Source organism: Motacilla alba, chromosome 1A, assembly GCF_015832195.1.
Source record: "Motacilla alba alba isolate MOTALB_02 chromosome 1A, Motacilla_alba_V1.0_pri, whole genome shotgun sequence".
In the NCBI taxonomy this organism is placed as follows: Eukaryota; Metazoa; Chordata; class Aves; order Passeriformes; family Motacillidae; genus Motacilla; species Motacilla alba.
Window position 1 is genome coordinate 62596463 of NC_052031.1, and position 15098 is coordinate 62611560.

The 15098-nt window shown below is 40.5% G+C and overlaps 1 protein-coding gene across 1 annotated transcript in view; it reads right to left on the bottom strand.

The window, feature by feature from the left end:
• LOC119708230 (tyrosine 3-monooxygenase-like) overlaps positions 1–14425 on the bottom strand; it is a 30141-nt gene extending 15716 nt beyond the window's left edge. Inside the window, exons 1-6 of the mRNA XM_038154369.1 lie at positions 14248–14425; positions 13187–13361; positions 11177–11265; positions 8981–9048; positions 7790–7840; positions 4003–4148 (exon numbers count right to left, since the gene is read on the bottom strand). Of these exons, the coding sequence (XP_038010297.1) occupies positions 4003–4148; positions 7790–7840; positions 8981–9048; positions 11177–11265; positions 13187–13361; positions 14248–14424 (706 nt within the window). The 5' untranslated portion in view covers position 14425. The remainder of the gene's footprint in view (positions 1–4002; positions 4149–7789; positions 7841–8980; positions 9049–11176; positions 11266–13186; positions 13362–14247) is intronic.
• Between the last annotated feature and the right edge of the window lie 673 nt (positions 14426–15098).

Below are 15098 nucleotides of genomic sequence, written 5' to 3' on the forward strand. Positions count from 1 at the left end.
TTTTTCTTTTTTTTTCTTTTTTTTTTTTTTTTACTGTTTTGTTTGTCTAGAACCCACTGCACAGCCTCCCAGTGATGTGGCCATAGATGTTTTGCTTTGCACATGTCCACAGAACAGGACACAGAAGAATGCAACATTTTTGCGCTGTGATTTCAGCTTGTACATCCAGTGCTACCCCAGAGCACCCTGCATTACCATGAAAGAACTGTGAGAGATAACAAAAAAACAACCAGTCTGGTGGTCAGTAGAACACACACTCTGCATTTCCATGGGAAACATGCTGGTGGTCTACAGAGCTAAGAAAATTGAAAATCACCGCTTTCAAAGGGAGCCAATGATAATCTTTTTGAAGTCCTATATTCAAAATCTGTGTTTCATTCTCAGCCCCCGTAAATGACATCTCATCTTCTTTAAAGCATACAACTGCATTTAAAAAAAATCAGAAATGGCTTTATTCTCAATTCTTCATCCATATTCTATTGTGTCATGAAGCCTATAACCTTTTTTTTCCTTTTTAAAACAAACAAAAAAAAAATCCCACCCAGAAACCAAGCCATTTACGAGATTTGTTTTGGTTTGTTTTTTCATGTTTCTTCCAGAATTTCTCATCTTACTCTGTCAGGCTATTAGTACTTCTCCCATTACAAAACAAAACACCCAGAGAAAGAAAAAAAGGAAAAAAAAATTCAAAGAAGTGACAAAATACATGAAGAAATAGAGGAATGAGCAGACAGCAAGAAATGTTTCTTCCTGCCATTGTGATGGACTAGATGGTGGGCATTTGCCACAGATATCTTCTATTGCTTCACTCAATTCAAAGGTAATTAGTACAGAACTGCCTCAAAAATGAACAATTTAAAAAAAAAAAAAAGCCCTGTGCAGATTATGTATCTACCTTTGTCTATTTACTGGTCCAATCCAGAGGAATGTGAAAATTTCAGAATCTGGTAATCTTTGGGCTGAATTCTGAGTGAAAATTACATTAGTTGAGAAATATATTATATGAAAACCAATACCTTAGTAACTCAATTTTGGAAAGACTGTGAAAGAGTCTAGGGAAATTTATATAGTTTTAGCATCCATGTTGGAGGAGAAGGAGAGAAAATGAAAATTACAGCTTGTATTCCCTGAGATGTCCTTTCAAATAGAGGCCAGAGAATCAGACAGTCTGCTGATGGAACAGACTTGGCCAGTTGCCTTGAAAAGTCCTAGGAAAAAGTTATTTGCTGAAGGTAATATCTGCAAAACCTGAACTCCTAGTTCATGACTGCACAATAAAACCAGCAATCAGTAGAGAATTGGGGGTGTGGCTGGTTGGACCTGCTGCCCAAAGATCTGGGAAATCAAAGTGCATTGCAGAGAAGGTCTTGCAGAGCAGAGCAGTTGACCTAAAGTGATCTGCAAGGCTTAATTCTTGGCCTAAAACTGGTGCATACAGGCAGCCTGTGCATTGTAGTGTGAGCTTGCTTGAGTTCACTGGCTGTAATTTCTTCCAGCTGTGGAGCACAATGACTGCCTAAATCCAAACATCTTTCCTAGAAAGAAAGATGTGCCTAGGTTCATCTAGTTAACCCTTTAGGAAAAGACTTACCACGTGTAAGCGATCACACTGTTAACTACTTCATTCCCTTTAAATAATTGTGAAATATTTATGAAGTACAGTTCCTTTCTCTCCAAGCCAGCCTCACTAATAGGTAAAAACAGACAGATCTCATACCAAATCAAAAGGAATTGCTTTCTTATGTTCACAGATATTGCTAAGTTAAAGAGAAGATGGAAGCTTATCTGGCTGTGTGGACTGGTTTTAACATGATGACTTTCTTTCCAGGTTATCACCCCCTCTCTCTCTCTCTCTATGCCTCCCATGGTTTATTATTTTCAAAGCTGTACAAGGGGAGGTTCAGAATTCAGAAGCATTTCTTTTCTGAGAGGGTGGTCAAACACTGGAATAAGCTCCCTAGAGAACTGGTCAATGCCCCAAGCCTGACAGCATTTAAGAGGAGTTTGGTCAATGCCCTTAACAATATGCTTTAACTTTTGGTCAGATTTTAGACCTTGCAGATGCTTCTGACTCAGACTGAGTTTGGGCCTTGCAATAATGTCAATCTTCATGCTATTGTAAAAAGTATTCTGCATAGTGAAATGACTTTGTTAGAGGAAAGTGAGCCAAGACATCCCTTCAAAGCCTCCCATAACGGGACTAAAATAATTTCCTCACTCTTAATTGTGTCTAGCTGTTCACACAGCTCTTCTGAAAAAAAACTTGTTTCATTTATGCATAACCTGTAGGCTAAAGTAATCAAATTTTAAACTACAGTTAATGAGGGTGAGACCAGTGGTCTCAAGAACTATGAGTAGTTCTGCATTTTCCTTAGCTGTCCATTTCAGAATGGAATAAAATGCCCCTGAAATGCTTGTACTCATTCCCAGCTAGTTCAGACAATTAGCTTATAGTGGGCACCTTTGTTTATGATAAATAAGTTGAAATTCACTGAGAACATATTTCCAAACATTATTGGCAGGTTTTTCAGAGTTGCTGTTCAGTTTGTTTTGTTTTGTTTGTGACACAGAGAATATTTAGAACCAGAGTCTGTAAAGGAAGCAAGCAGACTCCAGGCAATCAAATCCTGTCAACTAACATGAGCTATGCAAATAGGATTATGGCAGCATAGTCTTAGACTATCCTAAATTCTCCCACTTTGAAATCACTTGATACCCTTGAATGGTATGAATATCTGTGATAATCAAGTCAGAATCATGATTCCTGGAGCTCCCAGCTGTCAGCTATTGTGTAAATTAAATGGGATCACCTACTTCAAGAGAAAAAATATTTATCAGCCCAGTTATTATAAGAGGGAAGTAAGATGGGTAGTTGAATAGAAGTGAGAATACATGAGAAAATATATAATGCTTATGCAGAAAAATTCCTACAGCTGGACGCAAGGGTGTTCATGGAAGATGCTTTTCACATGGCAACCCTCCCTTCCCTTACACTAAACATGAAATAAAACCCTTGTCATCAAACAGCTTAATCTTCATGAGAAATGCCAAAGTCATAGAAAATTCTTCAGACACAAAAAGCTTATTCAAGCTAACTAGTATCCCCTACTCTTATACGGAGCAGATCGCTTGATTTCCTGGGTATTGTATTTAAGTACAATTTATTTAAAGTTAAGCCATATTTTTTATTGCGTGTTTCATCATGGTGATAAGCTGTCCTTTCTCTGTCACATCTTTTCACTGAGGAGGAGGCTTTAAAGTTCACCTTTCTTTAGTAATTCTTGATAATCAGGAGGTTTACACAAAGCACCTGGCCTTGGGAGTCCTGCATGGATTCCCTGTGGCCTCATAATGCAGGCCCCCTTGCTCTCCTGCTCCTTGCTAGTCAGCCCCTAGCTAACAGGTCAGCCTGGCAAGCCTGTGTGTCCTTTTTCTAAGGCGACCTCTTCATGCCTTTATAGACTAGCACCACAGACTTTTTGCTCTCCTGTCAGCCACATGGCAGGCACCAAAAAACTTTAGTGTGACAAGTGGTGCTACAGAGGCAGAAGGAAGCAGAGTTGTTTCAAGGCAGCTGCTGATTGACTAGCAGGATCTCCTGGAAATCATCTTCTCTAACACACATCCCCATCCTGCCTGGTGGATCAGGAAAAAAGCATACTTGAGAGGTATGTACCTGTGCTTGTGTTTATGTCTTACTATCAGCATGGCTACAGAAGCATAAAACAGAGCCAAACCCACAAAAAGGCAGCGTGGAAGTCGTACTGAGCAGTGTCTGCTGTGACTGTAGTGCTGCTAGTACAGGGATTAGCTGGTTAGTGCCACTCCAGCTGCTGCCACTCACAGAACACACACAAACTTCCAGCTGGGTCCCTCCGTGTGCCTGGAACGAATGCCCTGTGCTAGAGCTCATCAGCTCTGCTCACCAGCTTGTTTCCTAGGAAATGGTTTGTGGTGCAAAAATATGTGCAGGCAACCCTAGAATGGTTTATAATGACTGACCTTTTAAAAATCTGGAGACATCCTGAAGCTGAGGGATGTTATCCTCTCTGTAGCCGCAGTGCTTCTCGAGCTGCTGGAAAGCATCCAGGTACTGGGTACAGGCATGAGTAGGGTAAAGGCTCCTCAGATTCCTGTAGACTTCTCTCCTGAAAATCAAAAACTGGATAGAGTGAGACACCTCAATAAAGCAGTACTTACCTGTACCATCCACAGAGAGATGTAAAGCCCCAGCATGGAGGTCATGGTCTAAAAATCTGAGCTTGGGACACCTGGTTGTTGAAAGCTGGTCCTGGCTGGATGTAGCAAACCATAAGGGCTTTTTGTTCCACTTTTCCTACAGAAGGTGTCCTTTAATAATACAGAACTTTAATTCTGATACAGAAGTGTTTCTTGATTAGGCACCTTCTTGCTAAGTGTGTTGGAGGCACCAGGGAAATCCCAGGAAGAGAGCTGAATCTGGGATACTCTGTTGTTCAGTTTAGGAAAGAAATGAATCAGGTATTCCCCTCCTTTGTGTGTTTGGGTACAACTTGAAGTGCTGGTCCCTCCTTTTCCATCCTGAAGCCTAGCCTAGATTTGCCTCTTAAAAAACCCTGGGATAACCTTTTCTGATACTGAAGGGTAATATCTGCACAGGTGAGGAGGTTTGTATTTTTGCAGTTCAAAGTGCCTGGCATGGGCTATGTATTTGAAAGACGTGCCAGCTTCTTGAAGCATTTATCCCACTATACAAAGAGAGACCAGCTGAAAATTATATATGTAACCTGATTTGGGCACAAGCTTTAAGCTTCTCACAAACTTGGTGGTACTTGGATTTAGAGTTGTGGTTTGGAACATATTTAGCTGTTGCAAAATAAGCAAGTAGTAATAGGATGGCAAAGAACCTTATAGAAATGGTTATTTTTGTTCAGACATGGCCCTAGGGTCTCAACAACTTTATAAACATTGTTTTATGAAAATTGAGATCATTCTTGGAAATGCTGGGTACAGGAAATGACCTTTCATTGGTTTTGTAATTTTTTTTTACCATTGTTATTATTATTATTATTCTCCTTTTTGTGATGCTATTGTTGCTATGGAGGTGATAGCCAGTCCCTGGTAATGGCTCTTTATTTGTACAAATGTCTTACGCAGTGTGGGAGTAATAATGAACCAGAATGAGACAGGGAAGGAAAACCTTAGGAGGAAAAAAAGTTAAAAGAATAGAGGGAAACAGTGGCTGCTGTCACTATTGCAAAAGCCACAGGAGACTGGGCCATTTCCATGGAGGAATTAGGAAAAAATGAGGAGGACTAGAGTTCAAGTGTTGCCCTGGCTTATTTCCTCATAGAATCCTACTGACTTCAGTGGGGTTGTGTGGGATTTGAATCAGAGCAGGGTTCATGCCCAGACTGCAGCCTAGAGAGAGCAGGCTTGTTTACACTTGTGCACATATGGTCTCTTTTATCAAAGTGTCATTCTGCTGTGTGTCCAAACATTGGCTACCACAGAAATGCAGGCAGTCCCAGGGACCAGTGATGAATTACCCAAAGCTAAAAGTGCTCCTCTAAGACAATCATCTAAGTAAACTCTCCAAAGTCAAGAGACGAGCAGGTATGAAAGAACTGCTGGAAGCAAGCTTTATGAAACACTCTAGAAAGGAGCATCCTAACAAAAGATGGAGCCAGATGCTTGAAAGGCTAAAGATAATAACCTAATTTTACATAAACTTCCTTATTTTTCAGGGAAAAAAAAAAGTGGCACTACTCAGCTTTATTATGAAGATATGACAGGTGCATCCCCATAATTTTCTTCTGAATTCTCCATTTTTCTTACACAGCTTTTACCCATATGGCATCTCTGACTGCTTAGTTTCAGGGCCTTCCAAGAAGTTGCTTTGAAAAGAAAAGCACAGATCATCTGTACCCTCTGTTTTCTGAAAGTCGTATTTCTTCGCTGGCCTGGTTTTCATTTTTATAACCACGTTGCTACAAACTGAAGGCATCCAGCAACTCCTCAGAGTGATACCAAGGGAATTTAGTTTGTGCTACAAATTTCCCCTGCAATTGCACAGCTCAATTAAGCTGTGCTGTAATGCAGCTGACCTCAGGACACAGCCTCAGGGGGCTGTGATAACAATTGGGAAGGCTAATTTTGGAAACAGCTTTACATAACAAGACAACCTGGGTTGCTGGGGTTGGCTGTTTAAGGAAATGGGCAGATACTCCTTTAAAAGTTTATTCTGTTGCCACAATGGGTTTAATTCGAGGTGGAGAAGAGCTGGAATGACGAAGGTTGGCAATGAAAGATAAAAACAGGAAAGAACACAAAATTAAATTTTCTTAAATATGACATTCCCATATGCCATCCCATGCCAAGATTGTTGGCTGGTGGTAGTAATCATGAGCATGACACTGACCATCAATCTTTGACTATTGAAAGATGCTATAAAAACCTATTTGAGCTTAATAAAAGCATGTCCTCCTGGATGAGCTGGATGCAAGATTTTTTATGTGGTTGTGGCTTTCTGTGGCAAAGTAGATTGTACTTAAAATAAAATATTGAAAGAGATGGGATGCCAGAGAGGTTTTGGCATGAGACATCTTGTTCTATGGATTTAAGTCTTGGCATGGAATAAACTTTGCATGTGATTTAGGGCAAATTACTTAAGTTCTAGGGTTTTCAGTTGCACAGTTAGAAAATGTGGTCTTCGTTCTTCCTTTCCCCCACCTTTAGGCCCTCTTTCCATTTAAATTTCTGAACAAAGACTCTCTTATGTGCACATGTGGCAGCTTGCACAATCCCAGGACTCTGCTCTTACTTGAGACTTTTGGATATATTAATGCTTTGTAGTATCACAAAAATGTGGAATTACTGCTTCTTACTGATATAGCTTAAAGTTAGTGGCAGAAAGTGGAAATAGAGGGATTTGAAATAAGAGCTCTGCTCCCTTTCAAATCTGCCACATATTTCACATAATGTTTAAAAAATGCTTTGAATTGAATTAATGTTGTTTAATTCATTGTGTTTTGGGCTTTTTTTTTTTTTTGAGTGGCAGATCTTCAGGAGCAACAAAGCCCCAGTGAAGAAATGCTGCACCCTTGTAATAGTAACTTACTATAATTTCATATGATATCAATATGTTATCTAAGGCCTTTTAAAAGTATATTAGAAAGTATAAATATAAACAAATAAGTATATTAAGTATAAGTATATACTTAATTTATACTTATAATTAAGTATAAATATAAATAAAGTATATTAGAAATGTATTTCAAAATTTTCTTCTACCTTCAGTTTGGAAAAAGATATATATTCATGTCAAAAGCAATGAATACTTGAAGGAGAACAAGTAAGGCTCCTCTGTCCTGTGAATATTGAATTAGCCATGTCCACTGAGTGAATTTCTGTCCTGTGAGTGGGCATTTTCTCCTGATAACAAGTTTGAAAATCTGACATTTCTGCCAGCACCATAGCTATGGTGAATTAGAGGTCTAATTAAAGAAGTTATTTGATAGCGCCGAGATGTTTTCTGGCTTCTGATATCCTGGTGGGATCTGCAGGCAGGGAGATAGGAAAATGCCTTTTGCTCTAGAAAGTGAATAGTTAAGACCAGCCCCGAGAATGGCTTTCTGCAAAACAAATGACCAAAAGATGACATTTAACCAAAGAGTAAAATGTGGGGTGGATGAACAATATTTTAAAATGTTCATCACATGGATGAACAGTTATAGCTGTGTCACATGGCCAGTCTTTCTGGGACTGCCAGGGAATGGCCCAGCAGTTGCAGCATAAGTATCAAACTCACCAAGTTGCTGTTTCCTGGGCTGTGTACTCAATGTGAGGTAAAGGGTCTCCTCTGTAATGAAGAGAAGAAATATGACACATCTTAAGATTTCAAGGACAGTTTCCAAGCATTTTTTGTCTGCACCATGAATTTTGTGCCGTAATGAAAACAGAAAGAGCGAAATAGTAAATAATGAACCATCTATTTGTCTTGGTCAGCTCTAATGTGGATGTTCTCTCTTCCATTACCATGTGGGGAGGAAACAGAGGGATATGTGAGAAATGGAATTAGAGACTTCCAGGCTTGCCATCACTTCTGCTGAGGGCAATCTAGCAAGCAAAACCCAGTGTGTGCCTGGAGGGGCCCTCCCTGGAGGATGTGATCAGCTCAGCACCATCACAGAGAAGCTGTCAGGAACCCATGAGCAGAAAGCTGCCCAGGCACTTGCTGTGTGGTTAGCATTGATTCTCTGGTGGGTGGTCTTTTCTCCTCTTCCTCACTGTTGCTTCTTCTGTAGCTCTGAGCCAGTTCAGTTCTGCTTTTGGGCTGTTCTGATCTGTGCTGACTCTGATATTTGATGGAAGAGAAAAAAACGTATTCAGAATTTCACAAGACTTCACAGACTTCACCAGTTCTTGGACACCATGAGGCTGATAATCCACGACCGGTTGTAGCTATACCTTTGATTAACCCTTTCAGAAAGCAGTGTAGTTCTGGTGAAGCTTTACACATAAAGATAGAAATATTTTCCATCACTTACATGAGAACTGAGAGTTTTTCGTGTTATTAGTGTGCATAGGCAGAGACATTTAAAAAAGCAAACAACAAAAATATTAAATCACTTTCCACCATCAAAAATATGTTTGCAAATATTGTTCCTGAAATTTCCCTGAAAAACATTAGCCTCAGCTCAGGACCGAGTCCTAAAAGGAACTTAAAAATTGGAATAAATGGTCATATTTCAATCACTTCTGCTAAAGCAAAATCCAGCACTGGATTGGGATATGAGAATGCAATCTTAAGATTTTTGTCTCCAAATGTATTTGCTGTGTCATCACGAAAGTCTATTTTGTATGGAGTGAAAGTTTTTGTGGCTGAATTTTGTTGTTACCATTGTGATACATGGACAAAATATGACATCTCTGACATGTCTTGGACATGAAGTCTGGCAATGTGGACCACTGCACTTTCCCTCAGCAGCCTTGTACTTACGCTCTGTAATTGAAGGCCAGGTCGGCAAAGAATGCCCTCCGCTTGTTGTACTCCAGGTCAGAGTATCCCTGGGATAGAAAATAATTAGGGAAAAAAGTTTTACATTATGGGAGATCTGTGGGCATAAGTAGAAATCATCAGAACCACCACTGGATCTGTGGGAAGAGCAGGCTCCCCACCCAATTCTCACTGCCCATTTATTACTATGTTGTGATAAAGACAGACTCAGTGGTATCTGTTTAAAGGGGAAGTTTACCTACTGAATATCAGCATTTTCTTTCTGCTCCTTCTGTTTTTACTAGAATTAAAACTTCAAGCAGTCTTTGCCAGATATTGAATATGCGTGCAGACATGGAATCACATTCCTTTTAATTTTACATCATTCATACTAGGAATTAAAACTTAAATCTGGAACTGTGTGGTAATATAACTCATAAAACAGCGTTGATCAGCATCACTGTACAAATATTTATTATTCTAAAATATTCAGCATTTACTGGAACCACTTTGTGTACTGCAAGCCAAATTTGTCCCTTAGGTTTATTGACATAATTTTTAGTGTAGCAATAATACCAGCAACCCTGCAGTTAATGAGTGCTGTATGCATGAATCTGAGGAAAGGGCTGGATCCTGAGAGCACGTTCACTTTGTCATGTGCTGTGGATAATATGTTCATCAAGTGCTTGTCAGTGGCTGTAACAGGTCCATGCAAAACACACGGAAAGCTGTTGGGCCAGACTCACACAGATGCTGTGACATCCCAGCTTTGTCCCTGTGTCCCTGTACCCACCCTCTGGGCAGCAGGAGCCTCCCTGGGGGACCTTCAGCCAGTGACAGGATAGCCCAGAAATTGGTGTCACAGTGATGTCAGTTTGATTGTTTTGGCCAGTAAAGAACAAACTGAAGGTGTGGAGAGAAACGACCTAGACTGTCTATTTGGTAGGGAATATATATGCAAAATCTTTGCTGAGCTCCCTGTACAGTTTCCTTTGTGCTTTCCTCCAGCCTCTCCATTTCTGAGCCCTGCTCAGAAGCCTGGTAAATCAGCTCACACTGTGCTCTCTCCTGCACTGTGCTCTCTCTCACAGACAAGCAATGTTCAATGCCTGAGGTAACTTGTTTTCAGCCTGTTAGGTATTTCTGAACTGCACGACATTCTGCTATTTAGATTTATCCCCACTCAGTACTTCAGTAACTCAGCACCACTGCTGCTTTCTCTCAACCTCTTCAGAGCTCACACCTTCTATTTGGCAAAGGATGAGGGGAGCTTAGTCCAGTTCAAAGCATTCCCTATGTGTGTTCATCTATCTAATGAGAAACAGCCTAAGAATTAGCTTAGGAAAATTACAAACACTTCAACTATTTGTACCAGAAAGAAATAAGGAAGAATGAAAGATGTCTTGGTTAAGGAGGATATGAAGCTCTCTTAGAGCCTTATAGTTGAATAAGTGATTCTCAGAAATAGAAGATAGACTTTTAGACTTGGAAAGGTCCATTTCTTATTACACAGGACTGTACATAGCTCACAATAAAACCTGGTGAAGGTTAATGGAAGGGACTAAATAGAATTCAGACATGTAGAGAAGGGAATGACAAAAAACTTCCTTGTAGATTCTGTTGACACACATCTACATCTTCACTACATTTCTCAGTGCAAAGTACCTCTTCTTTTTGTCCTTTCCATGGCTTGCTTCTGTGTGATGCTTGAAAGAATAATATGCTTCTGTGACCTGACTTGTCAAGTGACAAACGGCCTTTTGGGGTCCCTTTTGAGTCTGTGCCTAACTCACATCTCATCTCATTCCCAACTAAAGCTGGGAAGCTTTGATGAGAAATAAGTGTTATATTGATTGTTTGTTCTCAGTACTTTGCTTTTCTATCATCACTATAGCAGGACTCTAGAGTGCATTTTTCTTTCTTTCTCCTAGAGTTTGTGTTTAGAGTGTGTCTAAGAGGGCACACATAAAGCTGTTACAGTAAGACCCTTTTTGTGGTCCATCCCTGCAGGGATAGACACATGCAGTCCCTAATGCCACTGGGATTATGTCCATTTTGGCTTTTATCTGCCCCTGTTTTTTTTTTTTTTTTTTTCTCTTCTTTTATGAGTATTTCTTTACTCCTGAAGTTTCCCTTACAACAATCTCCCTACTGAGAGTTTCTCTTTTAAAGATGAAATAACAGTAATGTTAAACTTACAGGGTGACCGTGGTCCAAACTGGGGTCATATTTAGTTATCAGATGGTGACACTTGTCCAGATCTTGGATTTTTCTGGGGAACCAGGGCACTGGAGAGAAAGCAGAAGGAATTAAATGAGAAAGAATCAAATAAATTTTAGAGCAAAAATAAAAAGCTGTGCTGAAGATTACAAACATTCTTTTCATCAATATCTAAGAATTTTCATATCTACATGTTACCATAATTGTCAAACATCTTAGTAGTTTACTTACTTCCTGACCAAACTGGCAGATTGGATGAAAAATTATCTGAAATTAACTTGCTGTGATAATCTCTCAGTTTTAATTAGTAAAAACAATTTTTAAAGACAAAAATATTTTTTAGATCAAATGTGTTTTTTGTTTGACACAGGATGACAAATTTATTTCTACATCTGGATTTAAGAATATATTTTGATCTTGTCTAAAAAGCAGTCTTACATTTTCATACCTTTAAAAGTTAGACAATATTTTAAAAAGAAAACATGATATTTATAAAATTTCTAGAAAGCAAAGAGGTGATGAAGAATCTTCAAGTTTTTTCCTCTGGCTCATTATTTTTTTCCAGCAACATTATTCTTTAGCTATATTTCCAAACAGCTTCCTTCTCATGAAGTGGGAAGGTTTCCCCGTGACTAAAATGAAAATAAAATGTGATCATTTTATTTTAAATGCCAGCATTTTGAGAACTAATTTAAAAAAAGAATTGCTGGAAAAACACAAAGTTGATATTGCTTTCCATCAGGTCAGACTGATGCTGTAATTAGACTTTCTCTGTTACAACTCAGAAAGGTCCATTTGGGGTCACCCTTATCTCATACTGGACAAGACATCAAACATCTCTCTACTGAATGGTAAATTTAACTTTTGCTGTATTATCTAGATCCAAGCACATCAAGTTTAGAGAAGCACAAATCTAAAAATACCCAGGAATGTTGGGGAAATTATGCAATTTTTATGCATTACAACCAATTCTGTGATAAGTAGGAAGAAATACCAGTCAGACAAATGCCTTATGTGCACCCAGAACTTTTTTTCTGAGCCTCTGTCTCTGGCTGTACCAGTGGTTCTGCATGCAAGGTACCTTTCCTGCCATCTATTGCCATATCCCCTCAAAACCTGCACCTGATCACAGCTGCCCCAGTGTGTTCCCATACACATCTTGCCTGTTCCCTACAGAAAAAAACCAAACATAAACACACCCTCTTTTAACAGTCCCTAGATTTTATTGTAGTTTTAAGTCCTGGCACATCTGAAACCTCTCAAATCCCAAGGAAATCCTAAAGAAATTCTCCAGTTCCAAAACCCTCTTTGGCTTTCCAGTTTCCCTGATAACAGTGTTGCCCTTTTCATATGCCCACAGATCCTGAGAACAGCTTGACGAGGGCTGCCTCTCATGTTAGCCTGACAGAGAATTTCAAACAACACCCAAAGGTGCCCAAACGGGACTGTGGAAGTTAAAGGTGCTCTGAGAATATCGGTCTGGCCTTGTCAAGAGAGGGGAACCCCATGGCAATTCTGTACTCAGAGAACTCAGTCTGTGAGCTGGACCCTCAGCCTTCTCATCTGTCATCCTCAGGATTGTATCAAAGGTCTCTAATAGCTGTATTCACCCATTCCTGCCTGCAAACAGGAAAAATACCTATCTGCCTCTGTGTTTGTGTTGAAGCAATCAGTTCTCTGCACAGCTTTCAGCACGAAATCTTCCTGTCATTGAGGAGTTTCTAGTTTCTCCTCAGCTTTTTGTTCTGCTGTGCTATCCTTCCCATCTCTCTCCCTCTTTGCTGGAACATTTCTCACCTCAGTTTATGGGCTATGATGAAGTGCCTCTCTTTCTGCACCAATGGCAATGGAAAGCAGCCATGCAGAGACAAATAATGAATGCACACTCACTGGCTTTCCAGACAAATTGAATTACTATTATGAAGCTGAAGCTAAAATTAAAAAAGTTACTCCAAAAGAACTGCACTAAAAGATGCATACATTTCTTACCTTTGTCTTCTCTGCTGGTTTTCACATCCTTTGCTACTCTCTTTAAGGAGGTGATAAGGATACCAACATCAGCACTGTGAACTTCACATTCAACAAAAATGTCAAGATCATCCACAGAGTTCTTGGGCTTTTTGGCTCGACGGGTTTCAAAGTGATAGATTTGAGTTTCAAACATCTGCAAGAGCCAAGTGTTCACATGATGAAGCTTCTCCAAGGACTGAAAATCCAGGTAAGTTAGATACATTTCTACAATGCCTTTAAAAGGTGACTAAAAGAGGTATTAACTAGAAGTACATGATAAGCAATGAAGTCCAATAACATCTGGTTTACAAAGAGCTAAAATACAGACAGAGCTAAAGATTAAACACTACAGCACTGGGGACAGAAAGAAGGAGATGAAAGATGAGATACTGTTGTCTGTAGAATTTCATCTGTGTAGAAATAGCAAATGAGTGGCTGGGTAACTTAAAACCCTGCCAGAATGAAAGCAGATCTATTGATGGATAATAGCACCGTAATCATTAAATAATGGTGAGAAATAAGTAACAAGCACAATACTTTCTTTAGAGTTATTAATTTTCCCAGATAAGAGTGAGCACCTGGTAGGGGTACTTCAAGTGTCCAGATTTCATAATGCCTGTGTGGTTCACAGCTCTTATAGTCTTTGTATCTCCTGCCAAATATGCAGAGAAAATTCACTGGCTTCTACTATCTCCACAGTCTGAGTGCTTGAAATGCCAGCCACCACAACTGCTAGAAAGAAACAACTGATTGGTATTGGCTCTAAACAGCTCTTGCATGAAATGGTGATTCTTCTAAAAGACTGTGCCCAGATGCTCCCCCCATCCAGGGCACTCTCCCTGTTCACCATGAGACCAGCCCACCTCTCTGAGCAGCTGGAGCAAAACCAGGACATTGGGAAAGGGGGGAGGCAGCATGAGGTGTAAGTCAGGCAGGAGCAGGAGCAGGGTGAGAGAGGGAGAGATGCAGTCTCTGAGACATGAAGGCAGTAGAGACAGAAGAGAGGGCACAGCAAAGGAAGGGGATATTGAGGTCTGTACCTCAAAGACTTTGGCTGCCTTAGAGAGCTCAATCTTCCTCACATTGTAGAGCATGAGGGTCAGGATGAGAGATGCTCTGTCATCCTCCCTGTTGGAGTCCAGGCTGCCTTGGCTGTTCAATGATTGTATGCCACATATCTCCTTCTCCTTGTTGGCCTCTTCTTTTGGGCCTGACATCCCCACCAAATCAGTCTTCATTGGGAGATAGGGGAGTGGAATGCAACAGTCAGATATTGAGTGGAAACTGCCTGAGGGCATGGGAGCAATGCCAGGGGAATTGGTGGGACTGGAGATGCAGTGTGTCTGTGTGTGGTGAGCTCAGAGCTGCCAGGAGCAGGGACACAAACTGGCTGCTGTGTGTAGGGTGTAGGGACATTTATGTTGGCCGTGCCGGACACATCAAGGGAAGCCGCCTGCGTAGGATGTGCGCAAGAGCCCAAGATGGCCCTCCTCCCCTGGGGAACTTCAAAGTACAGTCCTCCTGCTCTGTTTGAAGGTGTCTGCGAGCTGTTCAGCCCTGGATAGGGGTTCTTTTGTGAGAGGCAATTAATTACCCTGAGCTCCATTTACATCTCCCAGTCTGGACTGACCTGCACGGTGTCTGAGACTGTCCTTCATCCCCACTGTCTCACCTCACTGGGACTCTGAATTGTCCACATTCCCAGTGAACCAATGGGCTCTTCTCCCAAATCATAGCCCATTCCCCATGCTGTCTCCTCTACAGACACAATTCTAGGAGTGCCAGAGAGACCTCAGCCAGAGTCAGAGTCCATTGCCTGTTTCTGAGCTTTTCCTACCCACAGGATCTGAACCTGTTTTCTCCTACTGCTCCAAGAGTGGAGTGCTGCCCC